This window comes from Pleurodeles waltl, chromosome 10 (genome assembly GCF_031143425.1).
Source record: "Pleurodeles waltl isolate 20211129_DDA chromosome 10, aPleWal1.hap1.20221129, whole genome shotgun sequence".
Taxonomy (NCBI): Eukaryota; Metazoa; Chordata; class Amphibia; order Caudata; family Salamandridae; genus Pleurodeles; species Pleurodeles waltl.
This window is the reverse complement of record NC_090449.1, coordinates 1,064,910,534-1,064,927,354: the sequence shown is the minus strand read 5'-3', so window position 1 is coordinate 1,064,927,354 and position 16,821 is coordinate 1,064,910,534. Positions and strand designations below refer to the sequence as shown.

General features: G+C 45.7%; 1 protein-coding gene across 2 annotated transcripts in view; it reads right to left on the bottom strand.

Moving 5' to 3' along the window:
* Positions 1–16,821, bottom strand: part of ANKRD28 (ankyrin repeat domain 28) — a 496,481-nt gene that overhangs the window by 176,333 nt on the left and 303,327 nt on the right. For both annotated transcript variants that reach the window (XM_069212092.1, XM_069212091.1), the window contains exons 11-12: positions 1,849–1,931; positions 474–537 (exon numbers count right to left, since the gene is read on the bottom strand). In XM_069212092.1, coding sequence (XP_069068193.1) covers positions 474–537; positions 1,849–1,931 — 147 coding nt within the window. The remainder of the gene's footprint in view (positions 1–473; positions 538–1,848; positions 1,932–16,821) is intronic.

The window sequence follows — 16,821 nt, the reverse complement described above, 5'->3', positions numbered from 1 at the left end:
TTGTGGTTCAAGGGTGTCATATGAGTATTTAAAAAAATAGTGACCACGTCCTCTTGTTGGACGGTAAAAGACATAACAAGCAAACATTTTTGTCTTGAATATGTGAGTACTGGTACACCCCATATTACGCTGTGGGGCACCACACAACAAGTTCTAAGACTGTGAAAGGTAATTAGTACAAACAAGTTAGGCGTAGGTTTTAATTAATAAAATAGCAAACAGTAACAAATGCATTAAAAATAAAGTGTCCATGTTGTAGTGGGTGCAATGCACTCCTACATAACGTAATGCCAACATGGCATAGCAAGTGCCTACCAGAGGTCTTAAATACCTTTATTCAGTATTGACACACAACACCAACATACTCTGTCTAATATAAGAGAAGATTATCACCACTTCAGGTCCTGAAACTAACTCACATTTCTAATGCAATGCCACAGAAAGAGCGTGAAAAGTCACAAGTGTGCACATACCCTCCAGCTGCAGCAGAGTGTAGACAGGTCCTGCCAAAATCATCAGGGGTGTCGATGTCAAAGCCTGTGAGATGCACAAATACAAACAAGCATGGAACAGAGGCCTCTGAAATACTGCCTGGCAGCCTTGCTATGGTGCATACCAATCTACCACCTATGCCTAAAGACAAACTCAAATCAGAGTATTTAATATGCAAGTTTGTTTTATAAAACCCACATTCTTTTCAGACAACAAAAAGCAGGAAGCTTCAAAGATAAAAGGAGAAAAAACAAACATTTACAGGGCATGTAAGAATGCTAAGACGGAGGAAACATGAATAGGATTTTTTTGCCTTTTGATCCCAAAATACAATCATTTTTCCCTCGTGAAACATTAACTCTTTCTTGCAGGCCATGCCAGGCTCTAATACCACTACTTAATTTTATTTACTCACTTTGTGATTCTCAAATGTTTTAGTCTGAGCACAATGGGTGACTAATCCCACCAGGTCCTACAAAGTGATCCCCATGCTGCACCTCGAAGGTGTTCAGAGGTCAGCAGCTTACCAAGAGGAGAGAAGGGGAAGAAGCTGCCAGAGAGAGGTCATGCAAGACTGCCTACAATGGCACACAAACCATTTCTATGTTCATACTTTGTGAGGAGCATGCAGGCTAATGGCCATGACACTGCAGCAGGGAAAACGGAAAGAGTCTTGCAAGCGTCTCTCACTGAGATCCAATCAATGTCAAGCATATCTGTAAAGTGCACCATCACTGGCAGGTTGTACTTTAAACACCAAAGTTTGTAAAACATACTCAGGGCAAGGCAGGCACCAAGATATTTCACATGACTGCTTCCATCTTGGACAGATTCTGCGATCTAAGCTGGGGAGTGTGGAACTCTAAATCAGTGTAGTTTAAACGGTTGTTTGTTGCCGTGCAGTCCACAAAAGAGTTCAGTATGTTGCAAGCAACGATGTCTGACTTAACAGACGAAGAAGAGAAATGATCTATAAGTGAGCGTGAGACCACACAAGACCAGATCCTCAAATAAACCCAATACAGCATGATGTGGTATTGCCACGTTTGAGTTGTGCTGCTCTTAGCAGACAAGTTAACAGCAAGAGCACCCTGATGGGCTGCATCCTGCTGTCCTCTATGGCCCCACCTGGTAACTCCCCAAGCAGGATTGCTTTTGGAATTTACAAGGCATCTGGCCATTAAAGCAGCTCCAAAGGCTGCCAAACATTCACACTATTTTTTGCCAGGTGCAGTGATGCGTACACCTCAATTGTAAGATACAAAACTATAGATCACGTTATATATAGAGGCATCATAATCACTTAAAGAGCAATGAATTACCTGTTGAAGGAAGTGATAAATGCGGAGGACATACCTGATGACAGCAGCTTTCGACAGCAGTCTGAAAAACCACTCAGTGCAGCCAAATGCAGCGGGAACATTCCGTGGATACCACGTCTGAAAGAGAGCACAAGGGGATCATGAGTACAGTCAGAGCGGACAACAGAACCACAGTGCGGTAAGAACTCTAGTACACACAACAAGCAGCACTGACAGCTCGAGTATCAGAGCCACGGCGCACTGACAGCTCAAGTATCAGAGCCACGGCGCACTGACAGCTCAAGTATCAGAGCCAAGGAACACTGACAGCTCAAGCCTCAGAGCCAAGGAACACTGGGAGCGCGAGTATAGGATACAAGGTGCACTGACAGCTCCAGTATAGGACCCATAACACAATGACCACTGGAGTACACAAGGCATGGCACACTGACAGGTTGAGTATAGGAACCATGGTGCACTGACGGATCAAGCAGATGAGCTTCAGCATTCTGAAAGCTATTTGTGGCATACTCACAGCTCGTATACCTGAACAATGGCACACCGACGGCTCGAGGACACGAGCCATGGCACACCGACGGCTCGAGGACACGAGCCATGGCACACCGACGGCTCGAGGACACGAGCCATGGCACACCGACGGCTCGAGGACACGAGCCATGGCACACCCACGGCTCGAGGACACGAGCCATGGCACACCCACGGCTCGAGGACACGAGCCATGGCACACCCACGGCTCGAGGACACGAGCCATGGCACACCGATAGCTTGAGTACGTGAGCTACGGCACACACATGGCTTGAGTACAAAAGCCATGGCACAGTCACAGCTTGAGATCAGCTACAAAAGTGTCATGGTGAACTGATAACTATGATCACCAACATGTGTGCTGGAGTTCCCAGCCGTCTCGAGAACACTTACACAAGTGCTGCAGTGCATGAACAGCTCTGGGTGACCTTCACATGTAGGATATAAATCAAGAACTCAAGCAATATCAGGTGGGCAGCATAGGATCGTGTGAACACTTCACACTGGATGCCCTGCTCGAGATCAGATCCATATCTACATGTCCCAGGGCAGGAAGAGAAGCTCAAGTGTCATTACCTTCCATGTGGCTACTACTGTCACCACAGCACCAACTAGTTAACAGAGTATTAACACTAGATAGCTGAGCCATTTCTGAACTGGTGCTCAAAAGAACTCCGATTGCATTTGTCTGTCAAACCAACAAATACATAAATCTGATTTTTCTTGTCCAGAGCTGTCTGTCTCCCTCACTGTCCCAGGGAACAGCAACCGATTTAAAGGAGCTGCACCACTTTTTTTAAATGACACAGACTTGCTACTTTATTTGTGGGGTTTTGTAAGCAGCAAGCATACCCCCACACCAACTCCAAAGACCTTGCAGCATCAACTAATGACAGACGCTAGTCATCTGCGATTGGATCAAGGTGACTCACTCGCACAGAGTACCAACCTGGGAACAGTCTTCAGGTAGCACCAGCATAACTGCTGGTGTTATGCGCTCTTTGGGTTGGATATATACTCAATGACCCTTGCGTAGTCACCACAAGTCTCCGGCCCATCCACAGCATAGTCTCGATTGATAAGTGAAACAGACCCTGTTAAATGAAATACTGTAGCCTTTCAAACTTAGTCCCTTCCTTTGATTCTCTTTGTAAAAGAGGAGCCCAGGCCACAGTAAAGGAGAATGTTTAACAGACACATACTGCTATCATGCCATTGTGACCTAGACAATAAATCCCCTCAGATGCGAGCAGAGGGAACAGTAAAACAAAAAGTCTGAGACAATCTATCAGTAACTAACACAACAGCACCTGAGCAGCCAAGCACCGGAGAGAAATACCTGGATTATTACAAACGTTCACTCTTCTGTAAAGTCACACCATGCACAATACAATAGCAAAACAGTACTGAAAAATACTGCACATGAGTATTAAAGAATACCAGCCAAGGAGAGCGCAGTCCTTGGTAATTGTTGACTGTATCAGCCGCTATAACTCAATACACCCGTCAATACCCACCTGGGCGTGAACTCCTACCTGGATAATGTTGCTATTGTAATTCAGACACTGAAGTAAACTGCTGGCTTTGAGGGTCAGAAAAAAAAAAAAAAAAAAAAAAAAAAAAAAACAGCAGAGGTGGGATTGCAGCAGTCACCAGAATTCCTAAAATCAGCATGGCACTAATATTAAATTCATTATTATCCAAGTTGGCTTCACCCACTAAAAATACTGATCCTCCTGGGATTTGAAAAACCTTTTCCGGGAGAAAAATGTTTTCTCTGATGATTTTCCAATTGAAATTGTGGTGAATTTTCCAAAAGCTGAGAAGACACTTTATCCAATATTTAAAAAATGGCTTCTTCGTCCAAGTGAGAAACAGGTCTGGCTTGCTGAGTGAAGGATGCCCTTGCAGCAGTCTTCTCCTCCGATTCCTCGGTGTCCTACCACAGCGTCACCATAGGGTGCTAATGACAAGGATGGCACTGAGTCTATATACAGGACACCAGTGAGGCATACCCAAGCGCCATGTTGCTCAAATAGTAGGGTTTGAGTTTAAAGTCCCTCAAATGGAGGTGATTGAACTAAATGAGTTTTGAGGACTTCATGCAGATATGAAATCTGATGAAAGAAATGCCACAGGCATAAAGGGCAGAATATATTTGTAAAGAGCTAGCAGAGTAAAAGGAGGAGATTGCCTAGCTCGAGCTACGTCCTCTTTCCATGTTTGTTCCACATACCTGTTGCTTAATGTTTTATTTTCAAAATAGCTACATTGTTGAAGGCCGTTTTAATCTTCCATTTAACGCCTAGTTTTTAGCAATGCAAGAAGCCACTGCGTGGACTGCTACGTGTAGTGAGACCTTTTAACTCTCACTTCCTTTTGTCTGTAGTTAGATCTCCTCCCATGAACGTGCACAGACTTCAAAATGATTTCTATTGAGATCCAGCTTTGTACACACAGACACATATACGCACAGATATATGGTGTAAGGAAATGCCTCCTTGGCATGGTTACCCCCTGACTTTTTCCCTTAGCTGACGCCAAGTTATGATTTGAAAGTGTGCTGAGGCCTGCTAACCAGGCCCCAGCACCAGTGTTCTTTCCCTAACCTGTACCTTTGTTTCCACAACTGGCACACCCTGGCATCCAGGTAAGTCCCTTGTAACTGGTACCCCTGGTACCAAGGGCCCTGATGCCAGGGAAGGTCTCTAAGGGCTGCAGCATGTCTTATGCCACCCTGGGGACCCCTCACTCAGCACAGAAAAACTGCTTGGCAGCTTGTGTGTGCTGGTGGGGAGAAAATGACTAAGTCGACATGGCACTCCCCTCAGGGTGCCATGCCAACCTCACACTGCCTATAGGCATAGATAAGTCACCCCTCTAGCAGGCCTTACAGCCCTAAGGCAGGGTGCACTATACCATAGGTGAGGGCATAGGTGCATGAGCACTATGCCCCTACAGTGTCTAAGCAAAACCTTGGACATTGTAAGTGCAGGGAAGCCATAAGAGTATATGGTCTGGGAGTCTGTCATGCACGAACTCCACAGCACCATAATGGCTACACTGAAAACTGGGAAGTTTGGTATCAAACTTCTCAGCACAATAAATGCAAGTGTACATTTTATTGTAAAATACACCCCAGAGGGCATCTTAGAGATGCCCCCTGAAACCTTAACAGACTACCAGTGTAGGCTGACTAGTTTTAGCAGCCTGCCACACACCAGACATGTTGCTGGCCACATGGGGAGAGTGCCTTTGTCACTCTGTGGCTAGTAACAAAGCCTGTACTGGGTGGAGGTGCTTCTCACCTCCCCCTGCAGGAGCTGTAACACCTGGCGGTGAGCCTCAAAGGCTCACCCCCTTTGTTACAGCGCCACAGGGCATTCCAGCTAGTGGAGATGCCCGCTCCCTCCGGCCACGGGCCCACTTTTGGCAGCAAGGCCGGAGGAGATAATGAGAAAAACAAGGAGGAGTCACTGGCCAGTCAGGACAGCCCCTAAGGTGTCCTGAGCGGAGGTGACTGACTTTTAGAAATCCTCCATCTTGCAGATGGAGGATTCCCCCAATAGGATTAGGGATGTGCCCCCCTCCCCTCAGAGAGGAGGCACAAAGAGGGTGTAGCCTCCCTCAGGGCTAGTAGCCATTGGCTACTAACCCCCAGACCTAAACACACCCCTAAATCGAGTATTTAGGGGCTCCCAGAACCTAGGTAACTAGATTCCTGAAACCTAAGAAGGACTGCTGAGCTGAAAACCTGCAGAGGAGACTGAGACACCAACTGCTTTGGCCCCAGCTCTACCGGCCTGTCTCCCCACTTCTAAAGACACTACTCTAGCGACGCGTTCCACAGGGTCCAGCGACCTCTGAAGCCTCAGAGGACTACCCTGCATCTAGAAGGACCAAGAACGCCCGAGGACAGCGGCTCTGCTCCACAAAGACTGCAACTTTGTAACAAAGAAGCAACTTTGAAACAACACACGTTTCCCGCCGGAAGCGTGAGACTTTGCACTCTGCACCCGATGCCCCCGGCTCAACTTGTGGAGAACACACACCACAGGGAGGACTCCCCGGTGTCTACGAGACCGTGAGTAGCCAGAGTTGACCCCCCCTAAGCCCCCACAGCGACACCTGCAGAGGGAATCCAGAGGCTCCCCCTGACCGCGACTGCCTGCTTCAAAGACCCGACGCATGGTAAAGACACTGCACTAGCAGCCCCCAGGACCTGAAGGATCCGACCTCCAGTGCAGGAGCGACCCCCAGGTGGCCCTCTCCCTTGCCCAGGTGGTGGCTAACCCAAGGAGCCCCCCCCCCCTTCCTGCATCGCTGAAGAGACCCCTTGGTCTCCCACTGAAACCTATTGCAAACCCGACGCCTGTTTGTGCACTGCACACGGCCGCTGAGGGTGTACTTTTTGTGCTGACTACTCTCCCCCCCCCGCCCCCTCCCCCGATACACTACAAAACCCCCCTGGTCTGCCCTCCGAAGACACGGGTACGTACCTGCTGGCAGACTGGAACCGGGGCACCCCTTTCTCCATTGAAGCCTATGCGTTTTGGGCACCACTTTGACCTCTGTACCTGACCGGCCCTGAGCTGCTGGTGTGGTAACTTTGGGGTTGCCCTGAACCCCCAACGGTGGGCTACCTTGGACCCAACTTTGAACCCTGTAGGTGGTTTACTTACCTGCAAATCTAACAAACACTTACCTCCCCCAGGAAATGTTGAAAATTGCACTAAGAGTCTAGTTTTAAAATAGCTATTTGCCATTTGTGTGAAAACTGTATATGCTATTTTGATAATTCACAGTTCCTAAAGTTCCTAAGTAAAATACCTTTCATTTAAAGTATTGTTTGTGAATCTTGAACCTGTGGTTCTTAAAATAAACTACGAAATGAAAATGTCACTTACCCAGTGCACATCTGTTCGTGGCATCAGTTGCTGTAGATTCGCATGTTTTGCATAGCTCGCCATCTGGTGTTGGGCCGGAGTGTTACAAGTTGTTTTTCTTCGAAGAAGTCTTTCGAGTCACGGGACCGAGTGACTCCTCCTTTTGCCTCCATTGCGCATGGGCGTCTACTCCATCTTCGATTGTTTTTCCCCGCAGAGGGTGAGGTAGGAGTTGAATTGTAGTAATAGTGCCCATGCAATGGAGTGACTAAGTATGTACCTATTTAAGGTTGAGATGATACATATACAAATAGTTGAAGGTAACTTCCAAACTGCTACAGGCTCCCGGGGAGGCGGGTGGGCACATGCGAATCTACAGCGACTGATGCCACGAACAGATGTACACTGGGTAAGTGACATTTTCAGTTCGATGGCATCGGTCGCTGTAGATACGCATGTTTTGCATAGACTAGTAAGCAGTTATCTCCCCAAAAGCGGTGGCTCAGCCTGTAGGAGTGGAAGTAGTTTGAAATAATGTTCTTAATACGGCTTGACCTACTGTGGCTTGTTGTGCGGATAACACGTCTACACAGTAGTGCTTGGTGAATGTGTGAGGCGTAGACCATGTGGCTGCCTTACATATTTCTTGCATTGGGATGTTTCCTAGAAAGGCCATGGTAGCACCTTTCTTTCTGGTTGAGTGTGCCCTTGGTGTAATGGGCAGCTGTCGTTTAGCTTTAAGGTAGCAGATTTGGATGCATTTAACTATCCATCTGGCTATACCTTGTTTTGATATTGGGTTTCCTGCATGAGGTTTTTGAAATGCAATAAATAGTGGTTTAGTCTTTCTGATGTTCTTTGTTCTGTCAATGTAATACATTAATGCTCTTTTGACATCTAATGTATGTAGTGCCCTTTCAGCTACGGTATCTGGTTGTGGAAAGAACACTGGAAGTTCCACTGTTTGATTTAGATGGAACGGTGAAATAACCTTTGGCAAAAATTTAGGATTAGTCCTTAGGACGACCTTATTCTTGTGTAGTTGTATAAAAGGTTCTTGTATTGTAAACGCCTGAATCTCGCTTACTCTTCTTAGGGAAGTAATGGCGATGAGAAATGCAACCTTCCAGGTTAGGAACTGTATTTCGCAGGAGTGCATGGGTTCAAAAGGTGGACCCATAAGTCTAGTTAGGACAACATTTAGGTTCCATGAAGGAACAGGTGGTGTTCTTGGTGGTATAATTCTCCTAAGGCCCTCCATGAATGCTTTAATGACTGGTATCTTATATAGGGAAGTTGAATAGGTAGTCTGCAGGTATGCAGATATTGCTGCAAGGTGTATTTTAATGGAAGAGAAAGCCAGGTTAGATTTTTGTAAGTGAAGCAAGTAACCCACTACATGTTCTGGAGTTGTGTGTAATGGTTGTATTTGATTAATATGGCAGTAGCAAACAAACCTCTTCCATTTACTTGCATAGCAGTGCCTGGTGGATGGCCTTCTGGCTTGCTTTATGACTTCCATACATTCTTGGGTAAGTTGTAAGTGCCCGAATTCTAGGATTTCAGGAGCCAGATTGCTAGATTCAGCGATGCTGGATCTGGGTGTCTGATCTTTTGGTTGTGTTGTGTCAACAGATCTGGCCTGTTGGGCAATTTGATGTGGGGTACTACTGATAGGTCTAGCAGCGTTGTGTACCAAGGTTGCCTTGCCCAAGTTGGTGCTATTAATATGAGTTTGTTTTGACTGAGTTTGTTTACCAGGTAAGGAAGGAGAGGGAGAGGAGGAAAAGCGTAAGCAAATATCCCTGACCAGTTCATCCATAGGGCATTGCCTTGGGACTGTTTGTGTGGGTATCTGGATGCGAAGTTTTGGCATTTTGCGTTCTCCTTCGTCGCAAACAAGTCTATTTGAGGTGTTCCCCAGAGTTTGAAATAGGTGTTCAGAATTTGGGGGTGAATTTCCCATTCGTGGACCTGTTGGTGATCGAGAGAGATTGTCTGCGAGTTGATTTTGGATCCCTGGTATAAATTGTGCTATTAGGCGAATTTGGTTGTGAATTGCCCAACGCCAAATTTTTTGTGCTAGCAGGCTTAACTGCGTGGAGTGCGTCCCCCCTTGCTTGTTTAGATAATACATTGTTGTCATGTTGTCTGTCTTGACGAGAATGTATTTGTGAACTATTATTGGTTGGAAAGCTTTTAGTGCTTGAAAAACTGCTAGAAGTTCTAGGTGATTTATATGCAGTTTTGTTTGATGTACGTTCCATTGTCCTTGTATGCTGTGTTGATCGAGGTGTGCTCCCCACCCTGTCATGGAAGCATCTGTTGTTATTACGTATTGTGGCACTGGGTCTTGGAAAGGCCGCCCTTTGTTTAAATTTATGTTGTTCCACCACAGAAGCGAGAGGTAAGTTTGGCGGTCTATTAACACCAGATCTAGAAGATGACCCTGTGCTTGAGACCACTGTGATGCTAGGCACTGTTGTAAGGGCCTCATGTGCAGTCTTGCGTTTGGGACAATGGCTATGCATGAAGACATCATGCCTAGGAGTTGTAATATCATCTTTGCTTGTATCTTTTGTGTTGGATACATGCGTTGTATGATGGTGTTGAAATTTTGAATTCTTTGGGGACTTGGAGTGGCTACTCCTTTTGTTGTGTCTATTATGGCTCCTAGGTATTGTTGTACCTTGCACGGCAGAATGTTGGATTTCGTGAAGTTGACGGTGAACCCTAGTTTGAAGAGGGTTTGTATGATCTGATTTGTGTGATTTGAGCACTCTATTAACGAATGGGCCTTGATTAGCCAGTCGTCTAGATATGGGAACACATGTATTTGCTGCCTTCTGATGTGTGCAGCGACTACTGCTAGACATTTGGTAAAGACTCTTGGTGCGGTTGTTAATCCGAAAGGCAGTACCTTGAATTGGTAATGTATTCCTTTGAATACAAACCTTAGGTATTTCCTGTGCGATGGGTGTATTGGTATATGGAAATACGCGTCCTTGAGGTCTAAAGTTGACATGTAGTCGTGTAGTTTTAGCAATGGTAAAACTTCTTGTAGTGTGACCATGTGAAAGTGGTCTGATTTGATGAATGTGTTCACTATTCTGAGGTCTAGGATTGGTCTCAGCGTTTTGTCCTTCTTTGGTATCAGAAAGTACAGTGAGTAAACTCCTGTGTTTATTTGTGTGTTTGGCACTAATTCGATTGCATTCTTTTGCAATAGTGCCTGCACTTCTATCTCCAGGAGATAGGAATGATGTTTTGTCAAATTTTGTGCTTTTGGTGGTATGTTTGGAGGGAATTGTAGAAATTCTATGCAATAACCATGTTGGATAATTGCTAGAACCCAAGTGTCTGTAGTGATTTCCTCCCATGCTTTGTAATAATGACTTATTCTTCCCCCCACTGGTGTTGTGTGGAGGGGGTGAGTGACATGTGAGTCACTGCTTAGTAGTAGGGGTTTTGGGGCTTTGAAATTTTCCTCTATTCCTAGGGAATTGCCCTCCTCTATATTGTCCCCGAAAACCTCCTCTGTACTGTCCCTGGTAACTGGACGGTGTTGCCTGTGAGGTGCTGGCTTGTGTGCTCTGACCCCGAAACCCCCCTCTAAAGGGTGTTTTACGGAATGTGCTGTAATTCCCTCTGCTCTGTGGGGAGTAGAGTGCGCCCATGGCTTTAGCAGTGTCCGTGTCTTTTTTGAGTTTCTCAATCGCTGTGTCCACTTCTGGACCGAACAGTTCTTTTTCGTTAAAAGGCATATTGAGAACTGCTTGCTGAATCTCTGGTTTAAATCCAGACGTTCGGAGCCATGCATGCCTTCTGATAGTTACAGATGTATTAATTGTCCGTGCAGCTGTATCGGCAGCATCCATGGAGGAGCGGATTTGGTTGTTGGAAATGGTCTGTCCCTCCTCAACCACTTGTTTTGCCCTATTTTGTAGGTCCTTGGGCAGATGGTCAATGAGATGTTGCATCTCATCCCAATGGGCTCTGTCATAGCGCGCAAGTAGTGCCTGGGAGTTAGCGATGCGCCACTGGTTTGCAGCTTGTGCTGCGACTCTCTTACCAGCTGCATTGAACTTGCGGCTTTCTTTATCTGGGGGTGGTGCATCTCCAGATGTGTGGGAGTTGGCCCTTTTCCTAGCTGCTCCTACAACGACAGAGTCTGGTGGCAGCTGTGTAGTGATGAAAACCGGGTCTGTAGGAGGCGCCTTATACTTTTTTTCCACTCTTGGTGTGATTGCCCTACTTTTGACCGGCTCCTTAAAGATTTCTTTTGCGTGCCGGAGCATACCAGGGAGCATAGGCAGGCTTTGGTAGGAGCTGTGGGTGGAGGAGAGTGTGTTGAATAAAAAGTCATCCTCGACCTGTTCTGAGTGGAGGCTTACATTGTGAAATTGTGCTGCTCTAGCCACCACTTGAGAATACGCAGTGCTGTCCTCTGGTGGAGATGGCTTTGTAGGGTATGCCTCCGGACTGTTATCTGACACTGGGGCGTCGTATAAGTCCCATGCGTCTTGATCTTGGTCACCCTGGCTCATGGTGGTGTGAGCTGGGGAATGTGATGGAGTTTGTGCTGGTGAGACGTTAATCACAGGTGGAGGAGAGGGTGGTGGGGTAACTTTTTTCACCACTTTTGTTTGTGGTGTTTGTTCAGTTTGGAACTCCAATCTTCTCTTTCTTCTAATAGGGGGAAGGGTGCTTATTTTTCCTGTCCCCTGCTGTATGAAAATACGCTTTTGCGTATGGTCTACATCAGTTGAGTGTAGCTCTTCCTCAAACCTATGCTTTTGCATTTGGGAGGTTAGCGAGTGCTCTTCTGTATAAGAGCCTGAAACTGGGTCGGTTGCAGTTTGTTTTGGCACCGAAACCCTGTCTGCATCTTTTTTCGGCTCCGAGGTGACTTTTTTCTTTTTCGGGGCCGAAACCTCTCGGCGTCGATCTTCTTCGGTGCCGCTGTCTCGGCGTCGAGCCGTGTCTACACCGGCATCTCGGTGTCGATGCTTGTCTCCAGCACTTTCTCGGTCCCGAGAAGGCTGCATGCCGGTGTCTCGACCGGAGTCGGACGATCTCGGCACTGTTTGGGCCTTTTTCGGTGCCGACGGTCGGTCACCGAATTTATGGGTCGAGCCATGGCCTGGTGGCAGTGGCGTTCCCTGGGCCTTGTAAATCTTCTTCTGAGTGGTTTTCGACGTCTTACTCACAGTTTGTGTATCGTCGAATCCTTCGGAGTCCAATTCTTGGATCGAAAAGGTTCCCTCCTCTTCTTGTTCCTCGAACTCCCGGTGGGCTGTCGGCGCGGACGCCATCTGAAGTCTTCTGGCTCGACGGTCTCGGAGTGTTTTTCGGGACCGGAACGCACGACAGGCCTCGCAGGTGTCTTTACTGTGCTCAGGTGACAGGCACAGGTTGCAGACCAAGTGTTGGTCTGTATAGGGGTATTTATTGTGGCATTTGGGACAGAAACGGAACGGGGTCCGTTCCATCGGCGTTCTTCTGCACGCGGTCGGGCCGACCAGGCCCCGACGGGGGATCGAAAAAATTACCCCGAAGGGCACCGGAGCTCTTCGATCTTAGACGCGGTGTTGAATCTAACTACGCCGATCCCGAACGCAACAATACCGGCGAAAATCTTCCGAAATTAGCTATCTTTCCGTTCCGAAACTCGGAGCGACAGGAACACGTCCGAACCCGATGGCGGAAAAAAAACAATCGAAGATGGTCGACGCCCATGCGTAATGGAGACAAAAGGAGGAGTCACTCGGTCCCGTGACTCGAAAGACTTCTTCGAAGAAAAACAACTTGTAACACTCCGGCCCAACACCAGATGGCGAGCTATGCAAAACATGCGTATCTACAGCGACCGATGCCATCGAACATATATTTTTCTATACAAAAACCTATTGGCCTGGAATTGTCTGAGTGTGTGTTCCTCATTTATTGCCTGTGTGTGTACAACAAATGCTTAACACTACCCTCTGATAAGCCTACTAATCGACCACACTACCACAAAATAAAGCATTAGAATTATCTCTTTTTGCCACTATCTTACCTCTAAGGGGAACCCTTGGACTCTGTGCATACTATTTCTCACTTTGAAATAGTACATACAGAGCCAACTTCCTACATATGGTTACTGTCTGAAATTCTATTCTGTATACCATTTACACAACTGTATTCAAAAGTAAATATATTTTGTAATATGTCCCAACGTAAATAAGATGAGGCAATTATTTTGAAATAGTGAAAGCAGTTATGGACTACTACATTTGTAGAGAGTGTAAACAGTTGGAGTCTATAAGAGGAACACAAGGAAATTATTATCTTCAGCAACTCTAATTTCAGGAACTTGAAGTGGCAGAGAGTGGAACCATTTTCAGGTACATATTCAGCCATCTTCACGGAAAGTGAATGATTGCAAAACTTTACCAGCAGAAGGTCCATCAGTGCAGGCACATTCTGTTAGCTAGGAGTACAATCTAGATTAATGCTTTGATCTTCACAGGCTGCTGCGAGGGGTCGACGATGTATGAATTTATACTTGTGTCAGGTACTAACTTTGAATTTTCAGGGCAGATATTAACTAGCTAAGAGCCAATCCTAAGGTAGCATTATAGTAGTATAAACTTTTCGGATTTACCAAAGAATAGAATGCACAATGCTTGTAGTTTTGGCATCTTTAAAGGGCTTTGAACACAAGTCCGCTGCCCCAGTGCTTGCATCTTTAGCAACTGTTCAGTGCTATAACATGGGATCACTGTCAGTCTCACACAGTCCGTAGTTGGGAAGGAGCTTGGAAAGACCAGGGGCTGAAGACGCTCAACCCACAGCAGAGCACCACCCTGATAAGTATCACCAGCCCGCCCGAGGACACATACACCACACCCTCAATTGGGTTCTGATGAACAGTCTACAAGATCATAAGACCTTCAGAAATAAAAACACCAAGCACAAGAGCCATTGTTACCAGTTAATTACTTTCCTTTCTCCAGTGTGTATATATGTTTTGCTATTTATGAAGCACAAACATAGCCCTCTAGCAAGTGAGTGCGGCACTGGGGGTCAAGCCCCAGGGGGGTACCTTTTCCAAGGGATACCTTCCCAATTCATACATTCTGGAGTGAAATCCAAGCAGAACATTAGCAAGATGGCAACACTGAGAAATCTAGAATTTACCCAGTGAGGTGCATATGGTACCCACCTAACCAGTATGAGTATTAATTTTTAAAAAAAATATATCAAATACTCTTGAAAGTATACACACATTGCTTTAGCATTACCCCACAGATCTTTGGGAGGGTAAGGTTCCACAGCAGTCCTTACTGCCATACAATTACCAGTGTGCATTGAGCAATGCAGTGACCCTATAACGATTTCCCTCTTGCGAACAAACTGATAAAAGGTACTGCACTTGCATGCACTTGGGATCTGCTCACCTTGAATTCCTTCATAGGACCAACTGGCAGTGCAGAAAAGCCATTACAACAGAAGTTACTGCCCATCAGTATCTTTCTTCCTGTCAGATATTAATACTACAGTTAACATTTTTGGCTCTATTACCATTAAAATAGGGGAAATGCAAGTATTTATGTGTATGACTTCTTTATTTTCTTTCGTCGTAACTTCTCAAAAAAATGCTAACATTCATTTGAACAAATATTAAACGGCCACGTGCACAAAAAAAGAAACTGAAAAGAATGAGGCATTGGAAGAAGTTGAACTTTGGCCAAAAGTGCACAATAAAATAAAATCAAGCACAGTTCGTGTTCAGGATTACTTCACGTAACAGGAGTACACCCTGCCGTGCGATTCAGCCACTTTGGGGGCATTGAGGAAGCATTCTTTGTGGCGAGGAATATTCAGAGTATGTGAAAATAAGAAGAATCCCACAGCAGGATGCGTTTCTGATGGTAGGGGTGCATTTCACTGCTTCTTAATTAACAATACCAAGTTGGCTCATGTTAGAAAACTGACAATGGATGTAAGATGAGGTCCCAAAACCAACCCAGTCTGTACAAGGTTTCCAGTTTTAGTTCCAAAGCACCACTGCTCTCATCCCAAACCAGACTTCTGTCTTAATTTACAAAGGATGACTCCATCTCTTCGCTGAAAGCTGCTTTGGTTATTGCCTTTGCATTTCACAAAAAAATAAATTCTACTGTCACACCAATCTCAGTATCCTGCACTGTGCCACTGCATCACGCTTGTTTGGGCAGTCTCTAATCTGTACTTTTCCATCTGCTATTGCTCCCACCTCCTCCCTACTCCCTCCCCCAAGTGAAATCTGGATGTGTCAGATCCTTCAGCTGTTTCTTCCAGTCGATAATGCGGGCAATTGTTCTATTTAAAGACTATTTCTAAAAATCCCCATAACTGATATCAGCTTGCCTGTCTTGTAGTTGGAAGACTGAACACTACTTTTATTTAGAGAAACTAAATGGGATGATCTTCAGTTGCGCAGAATCGCTCGGGTCCCTACAGTAATATAGCTGGTCTGTTAGGAGCTGCTGCTGGCATCTCAGTTTCTTCAGTAACAGTGGATGTCTCACTGCAATCTCTTGCTTTATAAGGCAAAGCAAGCCTGCTTCATGAGGTCATTTCAATAGTAAACTAAATGGTGCATCTATAACTGCTTCTTCTGCATCTCATCTACACCCATCACTCTGGGTGCAAACACTAACCAGATGTGCTGGTTCAGAAATCCACCCAAACCTGCCAGGCTTCCATGTTTCCTTCATATGGTTCAAGACGGATTCCTGTGCAGACACCTCATCGGTGTAAAACCAGAATATTGTATTCAGAACATTGTCTCACATATCTTCCAGCTACAAACAACATCATCCTACTAGAGGTAACTGAACATTTGCACCCAATGGGATGATATTTTCTAAATATTTTTAAAATACTATTTACGTGAGACAGTATTTCTGAATACAATATTCTCACATACAAACACCTCCTCTTTTCAACAAGCTAACTGGAAAAAGCTTTTTGTCTCCTACCTTGACTTTTTAGCCATATGCTCATCAGTTCTTATGTCCTTCTGGCTGCCTTCTCTTTGTCGCACTACCATATACATGTTGCTGTGATTCCTTTTCATGATGAAAAGGCAACTTCCACACCCTTCTGTCTTGCCTTCCCGATATGCCAAGCAGAGGTCACCCGGCTGCAATGGCTGTCTCTATTGCCCATACATTACAACTGGTGCATGATCCAGATCCTCCAGTCCTAACCAGGCCACCTTACGACTTCCCTTCGCAGAGTCTGCTCTAAACACTAACTGAACTGCCTAACTGTTCTTGGTTCGACACACGTTTGATCCCACTTGAACTTACCTTTAGGCCTTATTGTCCCCACTTACAGAACTCATGGTTTTAAAGTTGTGTCTTCCTAAAGTGCCAAGAAGCAGCTGTGTCAGCACACTACAAATAAATTGCACCACAGCAAACTGTCTCATGGGGAGTGGGCTCTATTGCTTGTTGTTGTAGGAGCAGCCTTTTCAGAAGGGAGCTTCCTGCTCCTAGCTGCAAAATACATGTATGCTCTGGTTGTCAATTTGATGAGCAATAGCCCTAATTTCATAGTATAAA